Here is a 21,681-nt window from a genome sequence, read left to right as displayed (position 1 = left end):
ATGATATATAGTTCTATCATTGAATTTTGCTAGTTGGTATGGTTACAGATCAAAAGAAAATATACAACAGGTCTTCAGGGTATGAGGATTTAGTCCTATAGAATTATATTTTTAAAATTATAATTAGGATGTATACATCCTGTGGAAGTTTTAATTTGATTTATGTTGTTTTTTAATGTATTCATTAAAATTTTTTATTCTATTTTTCCTGTGAGTGTATGGGGAATGAGTAAGATATTTCAATATAAATTAATGCAGTTAGTGTATTTAATGTTGAATATCTTTGTGTCTGTCTGAACCACAACCAGCACAGTGATATTAATTTTTGAGCCAGTTAGTGTTTTGTCTTGCTGTATACAGACAGTAGAATGTTGCACCTTAACCTCATCCTGTTTGTTTCTCTCTTATATGATAAAAAAAAAACTAAAATTAAAACTAGTCACGAGATTGCTTTTGTTAGGTAGAAGTCTAGAATTGTAATAAACAGTTTTTGTTCACCAGCAGCATTCTCACTTTTTCAGCTTAATTATCATTTATGATTTTCTCCATGAGAACTAAGCTTTTACATTGCTTAGAATCCTGGACAAAATAAACACTATACACCAGTTTAACCTTTTGGGAGTCTAGGAGTTTGCAAAATATTATTTGTAATTAGTAAAATTTAATTCACTTTTAGGCTTTGTGAATAACACTACTGAAGCCAAACATTTAAAAAGTTATTTCATACTTTCTAGTCCATATGCTACTAATAGGGTCCAGTATCTTTGCCTCACTCTCTGCATCTGTAAGTGTTCATTTTCCTTTTTATATTGAATATCTTGGTGACAGTTCTTTTCACTTATGTTTTTGTTAGCAGCCAATAACTCAGTGTACTTTGAGAGGTATATGATGTACAGAAGAAACATAAGGCTATGATGAATTTTTATATAAGTTAAAAAGTATGTAGCTTGGTAACCAGGATAAAATATTATGGTTTTGTTCTCTTGCCTGTTATGTATTTTGGGTACTCACCCTTGCTGTTGATATTCAAATGAAGAGATTATTAGAGAATGATTAATTTATTTTGTTCTTGGCAGTGAGCCATTGTTGGAGCAAAATGTTGTACATAAATTGGGGCTTGTGCTGTTTTTACTAAGGTAATGCCTAACCTATTCCTGAACATGTATGAAAGTTCATGCTTCAGATAAGAGTACACTCAAATTCTTTGTTCTGCATGAAATGTGATATCTCATAAGGCGTACTTTGAGAGACGAATATTGTATACTTGACTTGATTAAGTATAGATGTGGAGAATCATTACATATAACTTATTAAAATCATTACCTTCAGTACATTTCTATTATTGATAGTAGCTTTTTATTGTCAAGTCTTAGTAGGTTCAGTTGTTGATATCTTAAAGAAGGGGAGAATTTATCTGTTTGCATTAAAATGCTTATAAATGAGCATATGTTGTGTGTGCCACTATGATGTCTTGGTAGTTTGCTTCTTTATGCTGTCAATATATGCTTGTCATATGTTCTCATCATCCTCATGAGTTGTTTTGCCATTTTCTGTCAAACTGTTATGAGTAGAAAAGTCATATAATGTGAAATATTTACTGTGGGTTTTTGACATTTTGTTTTAAGCCGTTCCTGAAATGGCAAATTTACTTTGAAAATAAAATATTTTATGACAAATGTTTTATTAATCTATTTTGCTGTAAATAATAAAAAAAAAAGAAGAAAAACATTGGTTTTACTGGGATTTTGTTATGCAGACTTGTGTGCATTGATGATGATTTAATATTAGCGTTTTAAAACATTGGTAGTATGATAGCCATTGACTGTTGTAAATTATTAAGTGCTAGAAATAGTAAAATGTATGATTTCATTACTTCTCTTTACATTTAGATTTCATATTTTGCTGAAGTTGGCTGTGCCCTTTTTTCCTTTTAGGGTCAATAAAATAAGTTCTGTGCTTCCTATGTTAATAGTTGAAATTAAATTGAAACCTTTCTTATATTACGAATTAACCACCAAGAGTTTAATGTCGGTAATATAAGCATCAATCTCAACAAATGATTGATACATGGTTCGATCCCCAATCAGTGAGACTATTGTAGTTTACTCTCTGTTTTTAAGAGGTTCCAACTATATGGCCTTAGACTAGCAATTATAGGTCTTTGAAACAGCAAATTCCCTGTAGCACAGAGTTGCTACAGGGATTTGAATGCAGACAGTTGCTGTTTCCTTTATCCTGCTACTTGAAAATTGACCAATACATCATTTATGACAAATTTTATATGCAATGTTTCAGTAATAAATTTTGTGTAAAACAAGCTAGCATAGTAATGTGATAAAAATAGAATATTAGTGAAAAGATTTGGGACAATCTTCAAACATTACCAAGAAATTGTTTCAAGTGAGTTCATAGCCTCTGTATATTTTATTGCTTTTCCTTCACACGATAGTCAGTGTTAATAACAACTTGTAGTGTGGTGTGACTTTAGTCACTAAATTTATCTGAGGTAAAAGCAATTGTTGCTTTAAAAGGCAAACGGTTAATTTTTGTAGTGAAGAATGCTATAGTCTTGGAAGGATCACTTGTTTGGAGTGAGTTCATAGCCTCTGTATATTTTATTACTTTTCCTTCACACAATAGTTAGTCAGTGTTAATATCAGCTAGTAGTGTGGTGTGACTTTAATCACCAGATTTATCTGAGGTAAAAGCAAGTGTTGTTTTAAAAGGCAAACGGTTAATTTTTGTAGTGAAAAATAATATAGTCCTGGAAGGATCAAGTTCACTCCAGTGAGACTTGAACTACAACTGTACTGCTTGGTATTTAATATAGCAGGCTGCAAGTTCTAACTTGTTCATCTCTAACAAGGCAGAGTAGTGTGTTTAAATTGCTTGAGCTGCTAGCTGTTAATTTGAACATGAACACTGCTCTCAGTTACTCACCTTTTATGTATCTGCTTGTGTAAGTAGTGTACTTGAGAGGTTAATTGTAACAAAATAAGAGTATCAGGTTGTCCTCCTATTTTATTCATTATTTAGGCCAGTACATTAGAGGAAAGTAATGTAAGCTGTTGATGCTCATAGTTTGATACACTATTAGTGACTCTGTCTGTGGTTGCCATTCAACTACATCATATTAGGAAAAGTCTGAACATTACAAGCATTATGTTATCTTGTTCTCCTTTCCCTTATAAAATCTGAAGTGTCATATTAATGTAATAGATATAAGCATCAATCTCAACAAATGATTGATATATGGTTCGATCCCCAATCAGTGAGACTATTGTAGTTTACTCTTTCAGTTTTTAAGAGGTTCCAACTACATAGCCTTAGACTAGCAATTATAGGTCTTTGAAACAACAAATTCCCTGTAGCACAGTTTGAATGCAGTGAGTTTTAAATAATTCCATCAAATTTCCTTCAGCTGTGCTTAGTTGATCACTGGCACCATTTTTGTGTTGTTAGATCCATTCAGTACACCAAAGGTGGCATATATATATATAAAGAAATGGAGCCGGCATAATCCAAGCTATGTAAGTTTTCTAGCTAGCAGAACCTCGGAAGTAGTAATCACTCAATAGAGGGCACTTCACTAGCTACTATATACAGTAGAACCTCATAGTACAATAACATCATTGTATGAGTAATTTACTGTATAAGGTGAGGCTCGTGCAAATTTTAGTCTGGAAATACTAGCAGAAATCCACAGCATGAGCGAGTTTCATATAAGCGATCAATAGTCAGCGCTGATCTCACATACTCTCCCAACAAGAGCAGTCTCTACTTGCTCAGTTCACATGTTTATCTTGTTGGGTTTTTGTTTAGTTTTGTGCATGTTTTGCTATTATTTTATAATAATTAGTTGTGTTAGTCATGGGTCCTAAGAATGTTAGTGCAAAGGAGAGTGCTGAAAAGAAGGAAAAAACTGATTATGATAGAATTGAAGAAGGAAATCATAAAAATGCGAGAGGAGTGCTTGTAGTGGACATAGCACATCAATATGACCAAAATATGTTGACGATCTGCACCATCCTGAAGAAAAAGGACGAGATCAAGGCCGTTACAACAGCAAAGGGTACCTCTAGGCTCTCTAAGCAATGCACATCTGTCCACGAAAGGATGGAAAAATTACTTCTGTGGATTAGCAAGAAGTAACTCACAGGGGATACGATTACGGAGACCATCGTCTGTGAAAAAGCATGTGTACTGTATGGGGATCCCCTGAAGCAGAACCCTGGAACATCAACAGAGGAGACATCAGCAGACACATTTCAGGCCAGTCACAGCTGGTTTGATAATTTCAAGAAGAGGACTGGTGTTCATAGCACCATCATGTATGGAGAAGCGGTGAGCTCTGACATGAAGACAGCTGAAAATTTTGAACTTGAATTCCACCAGCTCATCGCAGCCGAGGGGTACATCACACAACTGGTATTCAACTGTGATGAAACTGGCCTGCTTTGGAAAAAATGCCCAGAAGAACCTGCATAACTGCAGAGAAGAAAATGCCAGGCCACAAGCTTATGAAAGATAGGTTAATTCTAGCCCTTTGTGCCAATTCAAATGGAGACTTGAAGATTAAGCTGTTTCTTGTCTACCATTCTGAAAACTCATGAGCATTGGAGTCACAAAATCCTGCAGGAGAAGCTGGAGGTCATGTGGGGGGCAAATGTTAAAGCCTGAGTCACCAGGTAATTCTCCGAGTGGGTCAACTTTTGTCTCTGGACCAGCAGTGAAAACGTACCTTCTGGAGAATAATCTTCCTCTCGAGACCCTACTCATTCTCGACTGTGTTCCTGCTCATCCTCTTAACCATGAAGATATCCTGGATGAATTTAGATTTATATAAGTTATGTACCTTTCATGCAGTACCACCCCTATCTTGCAGCCCATGAACCATCAAGTGATTTCTAATTTTAAGAAATTGTACACCAAACACCTGTTTTGTCAGTGCTTTGAAGTCACCAAAAATACAAATCTAACCCTTTGTGAGTTTTGAAAGGAGCACTAAACTGTCTGAAAATTATCGATATGGCCTGGCAGTGTAGTGGAGAGTGCTATCTCTACGAGTGACATAAAAGCAGTGTTGACAAAGTGGCAGTATATTTCTGAATTTGTAGAAAATTATCATCCTGAAAAAGTAGCGACAAGTCGTGCAGTTGCTTTATTTAAAGACACTGCTCTGATGCATTTTCATAACATTTTGAAAGGCAGGAAAAAGCAGGCTTCTCTTGAGATGTTTCTAATGAAATGACCTGCAAGTGAAACAAGTGAAGAAAGTGTGTCCAAAAAGGCTAAATTGAGATGAGAGAGAAAACGTCAGAAATTGTTCTTCATGAAGTCTTAATGGAAAAAGTTTCTCCTTCCAAACTAATCCTCCTCCTTGCTCTATCCTCTTCCACATGCACAAATCATCCCATCTTTAAGGCAATTCAGTTAATAAAACCTGTTTACATATTTCTTATGCATTCTCTTTTTTATAATTGTCATTTTACTTGTAACTACATAGCTATACCTCTTCGGTTTTAAAACTTATAAAAAATTATTCTGGGGTGGTTTTGGTGGGGCTGGAATGGATTAATTATATTTTAGTTAATTTTAATGGGGAAAATTGGTTTGTAAAACAAGTAAATTGTAAAGTGACCTCGGTCTTGGAACAAATTAAACACGTACTGCAAGGTATTACTGTGTGTGTGTGTAATGGTTTATCTGTAATGTCAACTATAGTATTGGTATAATGGTAGTCTTTGTTGAATAAAATGTTTGGTTGTTTACTGTTGTTACATCTTATCACTGTTATTTTTGGTATTCAGGAATGGAAAGCATTTTTCAAGGGTAGTAATATACATCAAGATGTAGTTATTGTGAGAGTCATTCTGATTTGCTAGTGGCAAGATTGTTCTGCCAAATGATTTTTTTGCCATTCATATGAAAAGGGCCACACTGATTTAATAAGTTATCAAGTACCATTTTTACATTTGCAGCTGTTTCATATTCTTCCTAAAATCCAGTTGATACAGCTCCAGTAAAAATTGTTGACATTTTGATTCAAGAAGTAATAGAAAACTTTATCTAAATCTCTTTTCCCATTAATAGGAAATTGCCTATTAAATCTACTTCTATAATTACTGTGGCTTCTTCAACCCATATGAAAGTAATTAGGCATTTTACTATGTGATGTTAGTCTTAAAATCAATCACCACCACTGTTATTATACTCACTTTTACTGTTCTGTTATGGGTTAGACGAGGCAGCTTGATGTAGTATTATTTTATGACTAGATGCCTGTTCTGACATTGGTCTTTGTTTTCAAGTAAGATAGTATGTGAAATTAAATCAGTTAGATTTAATGGACAGCAAGAAGATACTGTAAATTGCAGAGATCTTGTATTTTATAATTTTATGTCTGCTCTTTCTCTGCTGGCATTGATTGGATGGGTGATCAGCATTTAAGTTGCTGTCCTTATAAAGATGATGATAAATTACAAGAAAACTTAAATGTTGAGATTGAAATAGTTCTTTTAGTAAATGTACTCCTCATAATTCTTAATATTCATATTGTTCCTACATCAGTTGATAATGTTGTGTATCCTCTTCAATGTTTGGATTTCTAAACTTTGGATATGTTTATGAAATGTGAAATTTGTCATGTGCATTGTTTTAAGTATTCTTTTTACTATACAACAGTGTTTTAATAGTAGTGTGGATTTTCAAAACATTCTTGACCTGTGTGTTTTTTTTTGTGTCTGTTGCTTATATACAAGTTAGCTCAGTATATACTGCTCGCTCAACAAAGCTTATTGGATCAGACAAAACTTCTTCACTTTTCGCATGAATATGTTTTCACTGATATCATAACCACTGACATACTCTAGTATCAGCATAAATATATTATCATTGATATTATCACCACTTTGCCTGATCCATGACACTTTACATCTTTACTTTTAAGTTTGTATTACTAGAAACATTTATTCACTGCTGTAAGGTTGCATTTTGTTTGTTACTGTCGAATATTTCAGTCATCTGTTAGAATTATTAAACGTCATCAATGTCCTTGTCATACTGATGTTCACCACTCAGTGCTTGCTTAAGTCAAATGAGGTTGAGGCAGATTTTTTCCATGGGAAATTGTTAATGACTCACACTGCTTGTATGACAGCAATGTTGGACAACTAGTGCATGATGTCAAGAAAACACTCACTCTTTCACGTGATGGGCTTTGTTCTATTTCTACCTTCCATATCTGTTCACAAGGCTTTGGTTATCGCTGGGTTATAGTAAAAACCACTGGCACAAAATGCCATGTAGTGGGACTGAACTGGAGACCTCATGATATTGAGAAGTGAAATTCTTAATCACACTGCCGTTTCTGCACCTATGCTTTTAACATTGTGTGTGTGTGTTTTTTTCTATTGGTTATATGAGTGGTTTTTAATCTCTATCTTTTGCTACCTTTATGAAGTGTAGGAAAAAAAAAACTAATAAAAATAACTAAAGTTAACTAAGTAGGTGCAGGAGTGGCTGTGTGGTTAGTAGCTTGCTTACTAACCACATGGTTCCGGGTTCAGTCCCACTGCGTGGATCATTGGGTGTCTTCTACTATAGTCTTGGGCTGACCAAAGCCTTGTGAGTGGATTTGGTAGACGGAAACTGAGAAAAGCCTGTCATATATGTATATATATATATATATGTGTGTGTCTGTGTTTGTACCCCCAACATCGCTTGACAACCAATGCTGGTGTGTTTACGCCCCTGTAACTTAGTGGTTCAGCAAAAGAGACCGATAGAATAAGTACTAAGCTTACAAAGAATAAGTCTTGGGGTCGATTTGCTTGACTAAAGGCAGTGTTCCAGCATGGCCACAGTCAAATGACTGAAACAAATAAGTGTAAAAGAGTAAAGTGTTGTATGTTGGATCTGTAATTGATATTTTGTCATTGCTACACAAATATCAAAGTATGGGACTGAATGATATGAATCGCTTGCTTACAGCTTTCAATTAAGGTAAAACCTCTTCAAATATCTTTATTTTCTTGTCTCTAAAACTAGAAGCTCCCCCTCCCTTCACTCTTCAGTTCACTAGACTGGGTTTTTTCATGTAAAAGTTTATTTCCTGTATAGGTTAAATATGGTAATAGTTTTTTAGATTTGCATTCATGTATATAGGCCAGATCAGCTAAAGACAAGTTTAAAGAATCCATAAATGAATGTGTGATTTCCATAGCTGAATACCCCATCAGTGGGGTATTGATTATTGTTCTGTTGGGTGGACACTTAGTCCTTGCTGTCTCAATCTACCTAACTTTTAATCCTTCTGATACCAATCCACCTGAAACCCTGCTCTTAGTTCAATAATGCAAACTTTTTTGTTTTAACCCTTTAGCATTCAGATTACTCTGTCAAATGTAAGGCTATTATTTATTCATATTGTTTAGAATTAGTCATGTGTTATCTCATAGCTTTGAGATTATGATGATTGTTTATTTTTAGAATTACATTGTAGGGTATGTGTGATAGGCTGAATGTGACCAGTCTGAATATAAAACAGAATATTTGGGCTGGATATGGCCAGTTTAAATGCCAAGTTAAATCATCTGAAGTAAAACCTTCCATCAAAATTTCATGTTGATTTATGCTCCAAACACCAGCTTAATAATGGTAGTTATTTTACTAAATTTTTCATTAATTTCTAAATTGAAACATTGGAAGTGTATTTCAACAGAAATATGGTAGCAAAAGGGTTAAATAGGTGCCATAAATAATTACAAACTTACCACTGTAAGTAGCAGGAGCATTCATAGAATGCTAAGTTCAAGCCCTACTGTGGTGATAAGCATTCACAAAGTGACCCTGCTTCAATCAACTCCATCACCCACCATACCAAGGTTGGCTCAGTCTAAATGATGTTTTGTATGATATTTTTTTAGTAAGAAATCTAATTTAATTTAAATAGTAGGTCTGTAACTGAGTTTCAGTTTCCACTTGTTATTTTACTTAACTTAGCCTAGTAATATTGTTTACAGAAAGTGGGAGAGAGAGAGAGAAAGAATTAGATATGGTGGTGGATATCCAAAGTCTTGGTTAAGTAATGAATTGAGAAAGTTTCAGTGAGATGAGTTTGCCATAGTTTCAGACTAGACTAGAGTTGAGAAAATCCTGACATAGATTATTTTAGTTGTTCCCTCTCCTATATGAGACTTTGTTTCTGTGCAGGAGAGAAATCAGCATTGCTTCTTGCATAAGAAAGCCCATCCAGTCAACCATAATTATACAAGAGCAAAAATACATCAACACTGATTATGATGATGTCATAAATCACCTGATGAATTATGAAGATAAGACTGATATAAGTAGGCACATTGATGTTATATAAGAAGTCAATGAAAAAATGAAATTGATTGATTGAAGTAGAATTTTTCAGGATTATCACTATCTTTGGACTGTCATTTAAGATTTCTCTGTAGATATTTAGATCACTTATGCAAGTATTGGTTTAGTATGTGCTTTATCCTTCACTCAATGTATCATAGCTGGTGGTATAACATGGAGAGTAATTGAAACAGGTGATATAGTATGTTGTGTGTTATGACTAATATCACTGAATACCTGTTCTATATCAGTACTATTATATACCTGAATTTGTAATTTCATATGTTGCTCTGTACCATTCTCTATGCTTCACGTATACAAGTATCAGTTTATACAATCAGAATATACTTGTAATGTACTATATATATACTACAATGTGTATGTTTGCATAGATTACATTATATTTATACACTCACACACAGTAGATTACAGCACTTTTAATTGTAGAAATGTAATGGTAGTAAAAGGGAGGCATATTTCTGTTATTGGGTCAAATCTCCTGCTTGCAGCTTACTATACTTGCTTGTCTACCCTACCTACTTTGACCAATCCCTAAAACAGGTTGTTGCTATAACAGCAGGTCTGTTTTTTTTTTTTTTCAGTGTGTTTTACTGCTTCCTTGTTAATGTTTGTTGAACCTTCTAAACATGAAGAGAGTAACAGTTGTTGGTACACCTAAGCCAAATCCCTTTCTCAATGAATGCCATCCTCCATAATTATAATAACTTTTAATATTTCAATAATAATAATAACAAATTGAAAAAAATGTGTGTAGCAGTTAATGATCTTATACTCAAATCTCAATGGGTAAAGACATTTCCTGGAATAAGGTTTACAAAAAAAAAAAAAAAAGATGTGAGGGAGAAAAACCTTGTTGCTTTTTTATTGTGTCCTCATTTATAAAAAAAAAAATGTTACACTGTGGTGAGACATTCTCTTCAAGCTATATTTTTTGAAAGTGTTCAAGTCAGTTGAATAGCTTGCAGCAATAAAGTATTTCACCTACTGGAAACTGTTCCCAGCAAGTCGGCTATAATATTGTGATGGTTTAGTGTCTGAAGTCATGGACACCTGATATGATGTGAACTGTTAAGACTTGTTCAGTAGACTATTAGTCCAGCTTGTTCAAACTTTCATTTACTTACACACACACATGCATGCGTGTGCGCGAAATTCCATTACAGCAAATACGAATAATGAATTTTTAAGCACAGCATTTTTTTTTTTTAATCTCTTGCTGTAATCTTATTAAATGAACAATGTCTCATTATAAGGAAGTTTATAACAATGGATATTTCAGTACAATGTTATAGGATTGAGCTCCTAGCAGCCAAAATTTCTCGCTATATACTATAAATAAAATTTTTTTTGAAACAAACTTGTGGAGTCAGGCATACATATGGTGTAGAATACTGATTACTGTATGAACAATGCAATGATTCAAAAAGTGTTTTAGCGTGCTATTCTATCAGACAAATGCACTAAATATGAAGTTGTTTGCTATTTCATTTGTTTGTATTCTTTACCGAAACAGGAATTTTGCAAACTTGAAGCAAATCAGTCCACTTCATCTTTTATTTCCATATGCACTGAAAGTATGCAAATTTCAATGGTCATGTTAGTAAGGAATCTAAACGTAGTTATTGATTCATCAAACATTCCAACTATGGTCATATTTGGAAAATTTAAAAAATAAACACTAATCCACAATCAGAATTGGAGTACTTTTGTTCTTATATGCTACAAATCTGATAACATAAGATGGGATGGTCATGGTTGGAACACTTGTTTGAACTAATGTTTAATAAATCACTAAGAGTTGGCTCTGTAAGGTGCAAGTGTGATTGTGTGCTTAAGAAGTTCCACTTTTCAATCATAGGATTTCATGTTCAATCACACTGTGCAGCTCTGTGGACATGTATATTCTTGTATAACCCTGGGCTGACCAAAGCTTTCAGAGTAGAACTGATTGACAGAAACTAAAAGAAGCACCCCTTTTTCCATTACTTATGTTTGTTTGATTACATTTGTTCTCTGTAAATTGCTTAGCTACAAAGAGTAACATTGCCATTTCTCGTCAACAAATGATCTACTAGCTTTGCACCTTTGAAGATGGTGTGGAATAAGAGATCTCTTACATGAAAAACAAGAACGGTTTAGCAACAGGAAGGGCATCAGGATGTAAGATAATGCCTCAGTAAAATATTCTTCCTCTAACCCATACTAGCATGGCAGATGGATGTAGAAACAAAGGAAAATGTGTTACTGACCTGACTATTGAAAATTGTATTTTTAGCTTATTCACAAACAAGAAAAATGTTTTTAACATTTGGTTTTGATTATCTCTTAATGTGTAAGTCTGTGTGTAAAAACATAGCATTGATTAGATGGATGGATGTTTGTATAAATTTTTCTTCTGGTTTTCCTTACTTCAAATATATGAGCAAGTTTGCTACACTAGCATAGTAGAGAATAAAAAACAAACTTCATTGCTCCCTTATATCTAGAGTGGTTTTATGGAAAAGAGTAATGAATTGGAAAGCAGTTCCTTAATCAAAGGCTTTTATGTAGGAATGATGATGATGATAAGTTATCTTTTCCTTGATATTTTCTGAGAAAAGGTAATGAAAATAGAATATCTTTTTAGCTGTGTTTATGTTTGGAAATGGGGAGAGGTACATGTACCTAGAATTGGCTCTAGTTGGAATGTTGCCATGACAGGAATAGATTCATATTGGTGGATGAAGGATGGACTGGGTATACATATATGGGTGTGAGTGTGTATGACAGAGAGGGCTGTACTGAGTTTTTGAGTGAGTCTATATAAAATGTGTGTTGCAAAAGATAAATTTGCCATCATACTGCTATATATTAAAAAAAAAAAAATTTAACATTGATTTGTCTGGTAGCTATTTACAGTAACTAGAACACTTTTGGATTTACTTGTTACTTTTCTGCCTCTGAATTTTCATTTAGGATACTGTGTTTCAATAAGAAGTATAAGTGTAAGGTGGATAGAATATCATGCATTCATTCATGTTGTGGATGTTCTGTTTCTAATGAAATGTTTTGTATTTTCAATAAGACTTTTAACTCTTTTGTATATGTGGGGTTTTATGCTCAGTAACAATGTGATTAAAATTTTTTTTTTTGTTTATCTCATGGATCAGAAGTTTTTTGCTGAAGGTTGTGTGGTATGTATTTAAGCGATGCACTTAGTTTGACTAGCCTTTAAGGCATTGTCAGATTGTGAGTTTATTTTTAATAGGAAAAATTTCTGCTGGGAATTATAAAGCAGCCATGACTAGATTTGAACTTTGACTAGTCTTTTGCTATTTTTGCTAACTCAATACAATAATAATAATAATGATTTTAAATTAAATGATGCCAGCAATTTGCAGGGAGACTGGCCCCGGTGCCGGTGGCATATAAAAAGCACTGACTATACTCTGAGTGGTTGCCGTTAGGAAGGGCATCCAGCTGTAGAAATCTTGTCAGATGAGATTGGACCTGGTGCAGCCTTCTGGCTTGCCAGTCCTCAGTCAAACCGTCCAGCTCATGCCAGCATGGAAAGTGGATGTTAAATGATGATGATACCCATATATACATATACAAGGGTTGGACAAAATAATGGAAACGCCTTAAAATTTCAAGCAAATTTATTTTAATATGGGGTAGGATTGCCTTTGGCAGTAATTACAGCTTGAATTCTACGAGGTATGGACTCGTACAAAGTTTGAATTGTTTACAAAGGAATTTTTGTCCATTCTTCAGCTAAAACAGTCTCCAGTTCTTGTAGTGATGATGGTGGAGAATATCAACTCCTTGTTTTTCTAAAATGCACCATAAATGTTCAATAATATTGAGATCTGGGGACTGTGGTGGCCAGATAAGATGTTCAACTTCACTAGAATGTTCCTCGTGTCATTCAGTAACAATTTTAGCTGTATGAATTGGTGCATTATCATCCTGAAAGATTGCACATCCCTCCGGAAACAATTCCACAACCATGGAATGAATCTAATCAAATAAAATGCTTAAATAGTCTTGTCTATTAATTCTGTCATGAAGGGAAACCATTGGGCCAGCAGATTTCCAAGATATAGCCCCCCCCCCCAATCATCACAGACCCACCTCCATGTTTAACAGTTGGAAGAAGGCAGTCTGGGTTAAATGCTTCTTTTGGCTGTCTCCACAAGTATACTTGGACGGGAGCCAGAAATAAGATAAAGGATGACTTATCCGAGAAAATAACATTCTTCCACTGCTCTAGGGACCAATTCTGTAGGTTTTTATTCCACTCTAAATGCTTTGCAACATTTGTTTTTGAAAGTAGTGCTTTTCTAATTGCAGCCCTCCTGTGAAATCCGGCTTTGTGTAGCTCCCGGCGAACAGTTTTTAGTAGAAACTGGGTTCTCAAGGTGGTCATTAAGCTCTGCTGTAATTTTGGGAGCTGCAATTTTGTGATCCTTTCTAACAATTTGCATAAGAGATCAACGATCCCTATCTGAAAGTTTTAGTTTTCTTCTGGAGTTTTGTTTTGTTTCCCTCTTTCTCAAAGGCTGTCATTACTTTTGAGACAGTACTTCTTGATACACCAAACATTTCAGCTGTTTTCGTTACGCTAGCACCTGCTATACGAGCACCAACAATTTGACCTCTTTAATGAATTTTAATTACCTTTTTCTGATGATATCTGAAAGGAAACAGCAATTTTAGCAAACCATATTAAGCAACACTAATAATAAATTTAAAAAAACATAAAAAGAGCAAGCTTTTGACAGTGTTATAGATATTTCAAAATTATGATGCTAGGTGTTTCCATTATTTTGTCCAACCCGTGTGTATACACACACACACACATGTACATATGTGGTGGTCTTTGTCATTTTGGTCACTGTGATGGATAATGATAGTGGTTGTTGATCACTGTTGCAATACAATAGAATTGTTTTATGCAAAGTTTCTATATATATTTTTTTATTATTTGTATATTAATAGTCATGTGTTTGAAAGGGGGTGGAATAGTGGAATAAAGCCTGAAAAGAACTAATGACGACAGACCCCACCCCTCTGAACTAGATACGGTGGGGTGGATGGGGGAGCTTGTCATTGTTATGCTGTTACCAACAGCAACCCAGAGCCAGATTTTAGCTACTGGCTAACCTATATTAGAGATAGCTAGCAGTGGTTATTGTTCTCAAGGCTAGGAGATATGTCTACTACTACTAGTAGGAATGATAGTGATATGATAGTATTGTAATAGGGTTTTGTAATAATCCACTCTGTTGTTTCCTGCTTTGTATACATGAAAGGCTGATGGAGGTATTAACAAGGTCTATTTATTTGTCTACTGTAGCTTATATATCTTTTTAGGAATGTGTGAGATGTACTCTGTCCATACATTCATTATACATGGTCATTTCTGACTACAGGTGTTCTCTCATATTCTGATCTGTGCAGAGCTGTAACTTATAAAGCTATGTTAGTGTGTGACATACATAGACAGAGCTACTTTTCTAAAAAGACATGTTTATACATGCTGAGTATTATGCTTAAGTGATTATTTTTAATATATTTAGAATAATCCTTTTGTGTTTGTTCAAGGGAAGGTGTGCTTATTTTATATCTTTCCTGTTAAGCTTGGCCATTCATTCATTCATTCATTTCTGCTTTAGCACCGGTCATGAAATTTTTATTGTCTTGTATGGAAATGTTTGTACCTGTTGAAGCTGTTTCCTGCCAAATAGGTTTCAGTAACCAGAAAAAGAACTTAATGCCAAATTTGTCCTAGATAGATGGATACAAGAGGAGAGGTCCTAGTCTGTGATTCTGATGAGTGATAGGATGAATTCTAAGGATGAGTATCATGACAGAGGTTTTGGGTTTGACCACAAGGAAAGAAAAAGAAAACCCTCTCTTTGAAGGGCAAGCTGAAATCTGCAAATTAAGATTTTTATCAGTTTTGCTGAGTGGTTTGGAACAAATGTCTTGGTTGCAGACCTAATACAGTGTTGGTGATAGAATACCATTGATATCTCTGTCTCCACAGTTTGTTCAGTACATTATTGACTGAGGTCATTGCCTCTCTCATTAATCTTAATCCTGGGATAATAAATGCTGTCAGGAAATAACACACCTTATTTACTGATCTGTTCATTATTCATATTCTCATTATTGAGAATAATATCAAAGGTGGTGGGCTGGAAGATAAATATTGAGGAGGATAAAATGTTTTTGCAGTATTTAGTATATCTCCTATTTGCCTTTCCTCATTGTATGGGTCTGTATAATAAATTGACTCTTCCCTCTCTCCAAATTTAGTGGCCTTATACCTATGGTTGAAGCAATTATAAAATCTACAATATAATTCCAACCATAAGTTTACTAATTTATTACAATAAATAATATTCTAATTGCTTTATACTGACCAATCTCATGTAGTAAGCTACAACATTCTTACATTCTCGTGGATTTCCTGTAAATCAGACCACCTCTTGGTCCCAGCTGACAAAATGGAAAAGGCATTGCCCCAGAGGGTGGTGAGAGAGTGGAACAGTCACTCTGACTTGTGGGGCCTGCAAGTGTGGATAGCCACCTCTGCCCTGATATCAATGAGCAGGGATATGGTCCAGGTGGTGGGGTTCCAGGGGTCTCCACTGCCATAGGCTTGATCGTAGACCTGTCTGGAACCCCACCACCTGGACCATATCCCTGCAAATATTAATAATGCTGTTTTGTATAAAAACTTTTACAGTTTGGATTCATAGAACCAAACATTCCCATTGCCAATAGATTACACTCCATTCAGACTGACAGAATCATTAGTACAATTCACCAAAGGATAAAGCATGCACAGGGGGCAACACCATCTCTTACCTGCTAGCAGTTAACGATCTTTTGCCCAATTCAGCATTGGCACTACAGAACAGAATAAGCTGCCATTTCAGGATATACTTTCGTCAAAGGATTGTGAAGAAATAATTACTTTAAAACAGAATGTGCTGTTACAAAGAAATTCAGTTCATAAATGATGTGGTTTAAGATTCATTCTTTGCTGTGTGGTTTGCTTTTGGCTGATGTCATTTACTGTTGCCGTGAGTGAAATTTGTAAGACTGGAACTTTAAGGAACTCACCATGTGTGTGTGTGAGTGAGAGAGAGAGAGTTACAGCTGTGAGGTTAGGAAGTTTATTTCAGGACCTAGTAGTTAAGGTCTGGTGTTGCTGTTGATGCTGTCAGCTGCTATCTTTTAATATAACACTTCATTGACCAATATCTTGTGAGTGAAGTTGCACCAACCTCTCCATACATGTTATTTCACATGTTCTTGAAGTCTCAAAGCCAACAAATGACCTATTGGTAAGGGAAATGACAGCAATGTCACTGTCTGCAACTAAGTGAATTTTTGGAGAAGCACAAGTCTAAACATACACACATGCAATAGGCTTTGTTCCAGTTTTGTTTTACCAAATCCATTCACAAGACTTTGCTCAACCTGTGACTATAGCAGAAGACCTTGCCCTAAGTACCACATTGTGAAACTGAACAGAGAACCATCTGATTGACTATCCAGCCAGCTCTGCACTTTATATACATACCCAATTTTTCTTACCTATTTGAACTTAATCCTTTTTCTCATTTATCCACATCCTTTACTGCACTTATTTAGAGAAATTAATTTATTTTCATAAGCTTTATTTTTAGATCTGTTATCATCATCTCATTTGTTTTTGTTTTCCTGAAAACCATATTTCTCCGAGGATATAATTGTTGGTTTTTGACTTGAGAAAAAGAAATTTTTTTACCAGATATTTAAAAAAAACATTTTTACTCTCTTGTGTATTTTATAATTCAGTGCTTGCTGATTGAAAAAAAAAAAATCTCAATTTTTTTACCTTGCTGTTGTATAACCATTTCTTACTGAAAACATTATTTTCCCAGCTATTCTTAAAACCTAGTTGGATTTCCAGATTATTTTTGTGTGATTTTGGATTAGAGTAGATTTATATATAATATTATTGTTTATATAATACCATTTAGATACAACTGGTTTTAATAGCTTCTTTGTTATGATTGGTTTAAGAAGTATTCTTCCCATCCTTCCAGCTTTAAGTTTCGTGTGTAGTTTCTATTGAATATTTTTTTATATACTTATGTATTTCAGCCATTTAGTGAATTCAACTTGGCTTATATAAATCAATTCTTGCACTTGTACATGTGCAGAGGTTCTCTATATGGACGTGATCATTGCAAACTGTTAGATTTACCACAAATATATCTAATATTCCTTTTTTAAAAGCACTTGCTACTACTTACTGTTATTTGTCTACAGAGTAGTCATCACCAATGTAGGCCAAGTATAGTTGCTAGCTCTGAAAAAGAAACTGGTTGAAAATTCATGTGGTAGATGTGTTTTCTTAAGTAACTTGTCTTAATGAACCAGTACAGAGAGGTATAGATAACATACTAAGATACATCTTGTTTCTTCATTCAGCAATACCAACTACTACTACCACCACCACTATTACCACCACCTCTACTACTACTACCACCATTACCACCACCACAGCAACATTACTAATACCAGCAATAGCAACAATACTAAGCACCAACATCAGAAATACAATTCGTAACTAGAAAGCTAACTGACCGGTAAGTTTCAACTGAGCCTGACATGTTGGACCTGATTAATTCTGTGGGTCATCATCAAATGTTAGCTTGTCTGCAATCGTGTCATCTGCCATTATCACCACATTTAATGAAGACTAAACAATAACAGAAGTGTAATTAATTGATATGAAATGTTGCTGTCCTTTTAACTCCAGAGCTGTTCTCTTTACTCAAAAATTTGTCTGTGGCAAGAATAATTTGAAAGTGGTAAAAGACCTAATGTCTTTTCTAAACATTGTCTCATTCCATTTCTTATATTGCTATCTATTGTTTAACTATCTTGGAAGTGCTGCTATTTGCTGTACTTTTGAAGAGGTAATATTAACATTAGCATTGAGATTACACCTGGAATCATCAAGCTGCTGCCGCACACACATATTTAGGACCACATCTAAAAGAAAACCATCAAGGTTCATTCACTAAAAAACACACTATTGCCCTGTTAGTTCATTCTATCCCTTCTGCTAAAACTATGTCTGCTCTTTGGAATTGGCAAGACTAGACCCATCCAACTCATTTGCTTCTCTTTTTCTCCTCTGTTGTGTGTTATTCCTAAATCCCATGCTAAACACTTTGTTCCATCTTCTCTTTCCTGGCGTAAAGCCATCTTGATCTCCCTTCCTTCCTCCATGCCCATGATTTCTCTACAGACATCCCTCAGTTTGGGAGGGACATTTCAAAGATCATGGACATTGCTTCTTCCTGGCCTAAATAAAACCTACACACACACTCACACTGGCAGCATCTCCACATTTGATTCAGGATTCTTTGATATTGCTAGTGTTTAATATTACAACATTCTTCTTTTGATGGTTATTTTTTTTTGTTGTTTTGCTTTTATTACACATCAGTTTTAATTTTTCATTCTATTTTTTACTATAAATTTTTTATTGTATTTAGAAACCCACCAGGATTTGCATTTTTGGTTTTCAAATACCCAGAAGATGCTGAACGCGCTGTCAGAGACCTTGATGGCAGGTAAGGAGTTTTATGTTTCTGTCATACCTTACAGTTGCAAATGTTAATTCAGAAATTTATTGTATAAGCTACTCAAATAATATTCAAATTGTGAAAATGGTTTTGTCTGAATTTCAGGCTATTTTATTGTATTATACTCAGAAAGTGTTGAGCTATTAACAAAGAGTGAAATAATGAAAGTTAATCTTATTGTGTAGTGATCTCGCTGGAATTTTATGGTTGAAGTCTTGCTTTTAGGTAATGGTTTTTCATCTCAGGATAGGATTGATTTGAGCATAGAGTTACTGAATCAGCTCTATGTTTTAAAAGACAAAATAACCTGCATCATTGAATGCTTTAATCTTGTCTTGAAGTAGCTTGTAAAAGAAAGGTATACAAAGTCGCATAATCTCTTGCTTTATTAGCTGACTTGATTTGAAACTATAGCTTGAAAAAAGTTAATGATATAATATGAGGAACTAAAGGCTGGCTAATATTCCTGATATGGTTTGTAACCAGGCAAAGAAAAAACTAAAACTGGATGGCTGCAATAACTAATGTATTTTAATGTTCAACAGTAAAATATAATAAGGATGTTTCTTTGTACATTATTGGAGACAGAAATGAGGGAAACTACACAGATGGCTTCCTATGTTTGTCTTAAGAAGTTACTAAACAAAATACATTTGTAAGAAAACCTAAAAAGCATTCTTGCAATAATAAAAATCTTTACAGATGTTGCTAAATACCCATTTCCAATGCAGTTTAAAACAGTTGAAATCACACTTCAATAATGGTAATAACATTTGAGAAGTTACTCGTCATCATGTTTTTGTAGGAAATATATGAAGAAAAACTAAGTAGATTGCATCAGAGAAGATTTCCTTGAATAATCCATTGCATGCCTGTCTGACTTGGTGTATGTGTGTACGTACATACATACATACATGCATGTGGCTGTGGGTTAAGTTTGTTTCTCAACAGCATGGTTTCAGGTTCAGTTCCACTGCGTGGATTCCTTGGGCAGGAGTTTTTGACTATAGCTGCTGGCCAACAAAATCTTGTGAATGGATTTGGTTGATAGAAACTGAAAGAAGCCCATTATTTTATCATCATGATCATGGCCATACACACACATCATCATCATCATTTAACATTCATGATCCAAGCTGGTACAGGTTGGATGACTCTGTGCATAAGAGTGTGTGTGTTACAGTCTTCTTGCCTTTGCTTGGTAATTGTAAATGAATGTCATTCCTATGCTAGCGGTGTCCTTTTTTCAATTCTTTATTGAGAACATGTCTAGTCATGAGGAAATAATATCTTACTTGGAGCTAGGAATCATATCTGGTTGTAGAAAATTTGTTCTGAAAATTTTATTTCCCTCCGTGTAAGCATGGATATTATGACAATGGCATGAAGTGATTTTTTTTGTGTTGACAGAGTACCACAAATTTGAAGATGTTTTTTTTTTTTAAATAAAAAGTGGTTATTCTAGTTCATGTTTAGTATGTATTTTCACTCTGAATGCTTGAGAGGTAAAAACTGTTACTTGTGAGATTTGAATTTGAATGTAGGAGCTAATAATGGTAAACATGAAATCTTGAATATCTTAACAGCAGATCATCACCTAAATTAAGTAATTATTTTTTAGGCTTACAAAATTGTAAACTGTTTTCAAGCCAATATATTCTGAGTGGAATCAACCGGGAATGTCGTTGAGAGAAAGCAAACAATTAAGAATTGGATGTGGATAAATGCTGGGGTAACAATAGATTTGAATCTCCATTTACCTGTGTGGAGGAAAATCATTTCAAATGAATTAATACTTGGAAGTTATTTTTGTCAGCTGCAAGAAGAAAAAAATGCTAAAGTAAATCATTTGTCAAGTTTAAAGAAAATTAATAAAATGTCACATAAGGCGACAGATTTCACAGAAGCAATTATGTTTATACATATTCAATGAAACGTTTGCAAATATAGTAGAAACAGATGTGAAATTAAGAAATGAGAGAGAAAAGGATTCACTGAGAATCACCATATCATATTCCTGTCTTAAACAAATGCCAATTAAGTGAATTTGTTTACTTTTTTAACTCAGTGCTATCACTTACTGGTTTTATAACTTGAGGTTAACGAGTATGATTTTATCAATGGATACCTAGCATTTATATAGAGAACTAGGAGGAAATACACGTAATGGTTGAGGAACAGTGGCTATAGGGTTAGGGATCTGAAATATCGACAGAATGCACACACTCTCTCTCTCAATTATTTAATGCTATAATTTCTTGTTAACTCATAATTTACTTAAACTTTGCTTGAATCTCTCTCTTTTTTTGAAGATCTGTTAGTGGTCGAAGAGTTCGTGTAGAACATGCTCGTCCATACCAAACAAGGAAACCAAGAGGAAATTCTAGACGGAGAGGCATGGGTCATTCTGGAGGCCATTGGCGTCGGTATGTATATCCATAACTGTAAATTTCTTCAACATTCTATTTTTTTACCTATATATATATTTTTTATTAATATAAAAAAGGTACATGCATATGTTCTTGCCTTAATATTTACATATGTGAGGTTGTGTGCATATGGTTCAGATGTGTGTGTGTCAAATACAGTTTTATGTATAATTACTTGAATTTATCACTAAAAATTTGTCTCCAGTTAAGAATATTTGATG

At 34.4% G+C, this 21,681-nt stretch overlaps 1 protein-coding gene across 4 annotated transcripts in view; it reads left to right on the top strand.

Annotated features, from left to right (window-relative positions):
- Window positions 1–21,681, top strand: part of LOC115214243 (probable splicing factor, arginine/serine-rich 6) — a 59,972-nt gene that overhangs the window by 14,528 nt on the left and 23,763 nt on the right. For all 4 annotated transcript variants that reach the window (XM_029783370.2, XM_029783369.2, XM_029783367.2 and 1 more), the window contains exons 2-3: window positions 18,942–19,019; window positions 21,344–21,457. In XM_029783370.2, the coding sequence (XP_029639230.1) occupies window positions 18,942–19,019; window positions 21,344–21,457 (192 nt within the window). The remainder of the gene's footprint in view (window positions 1–18,941; window positions 19,020–21,343; window positions 21,458–21,681) is intronic.

Source organism: Octopus sinensis, linkage group LG7, assembly GCF_006345805.1.
Source record: "Octopus sinensis linkage group LG7, ASM634580v1, whole genome shotgun sequence".
Classification (NCBI taxonomy): domain Eukaryota; kingdom Metazoa; phylum Mollusca; class Cephalopoda; order Octopoda; family Octopodidae; genus Octopus; species Octopus sinensis.
Note: the sequence above shows the minus strand (reverse complement) of the source record. Positions and strands in the feature narration are given on the sequence as shown.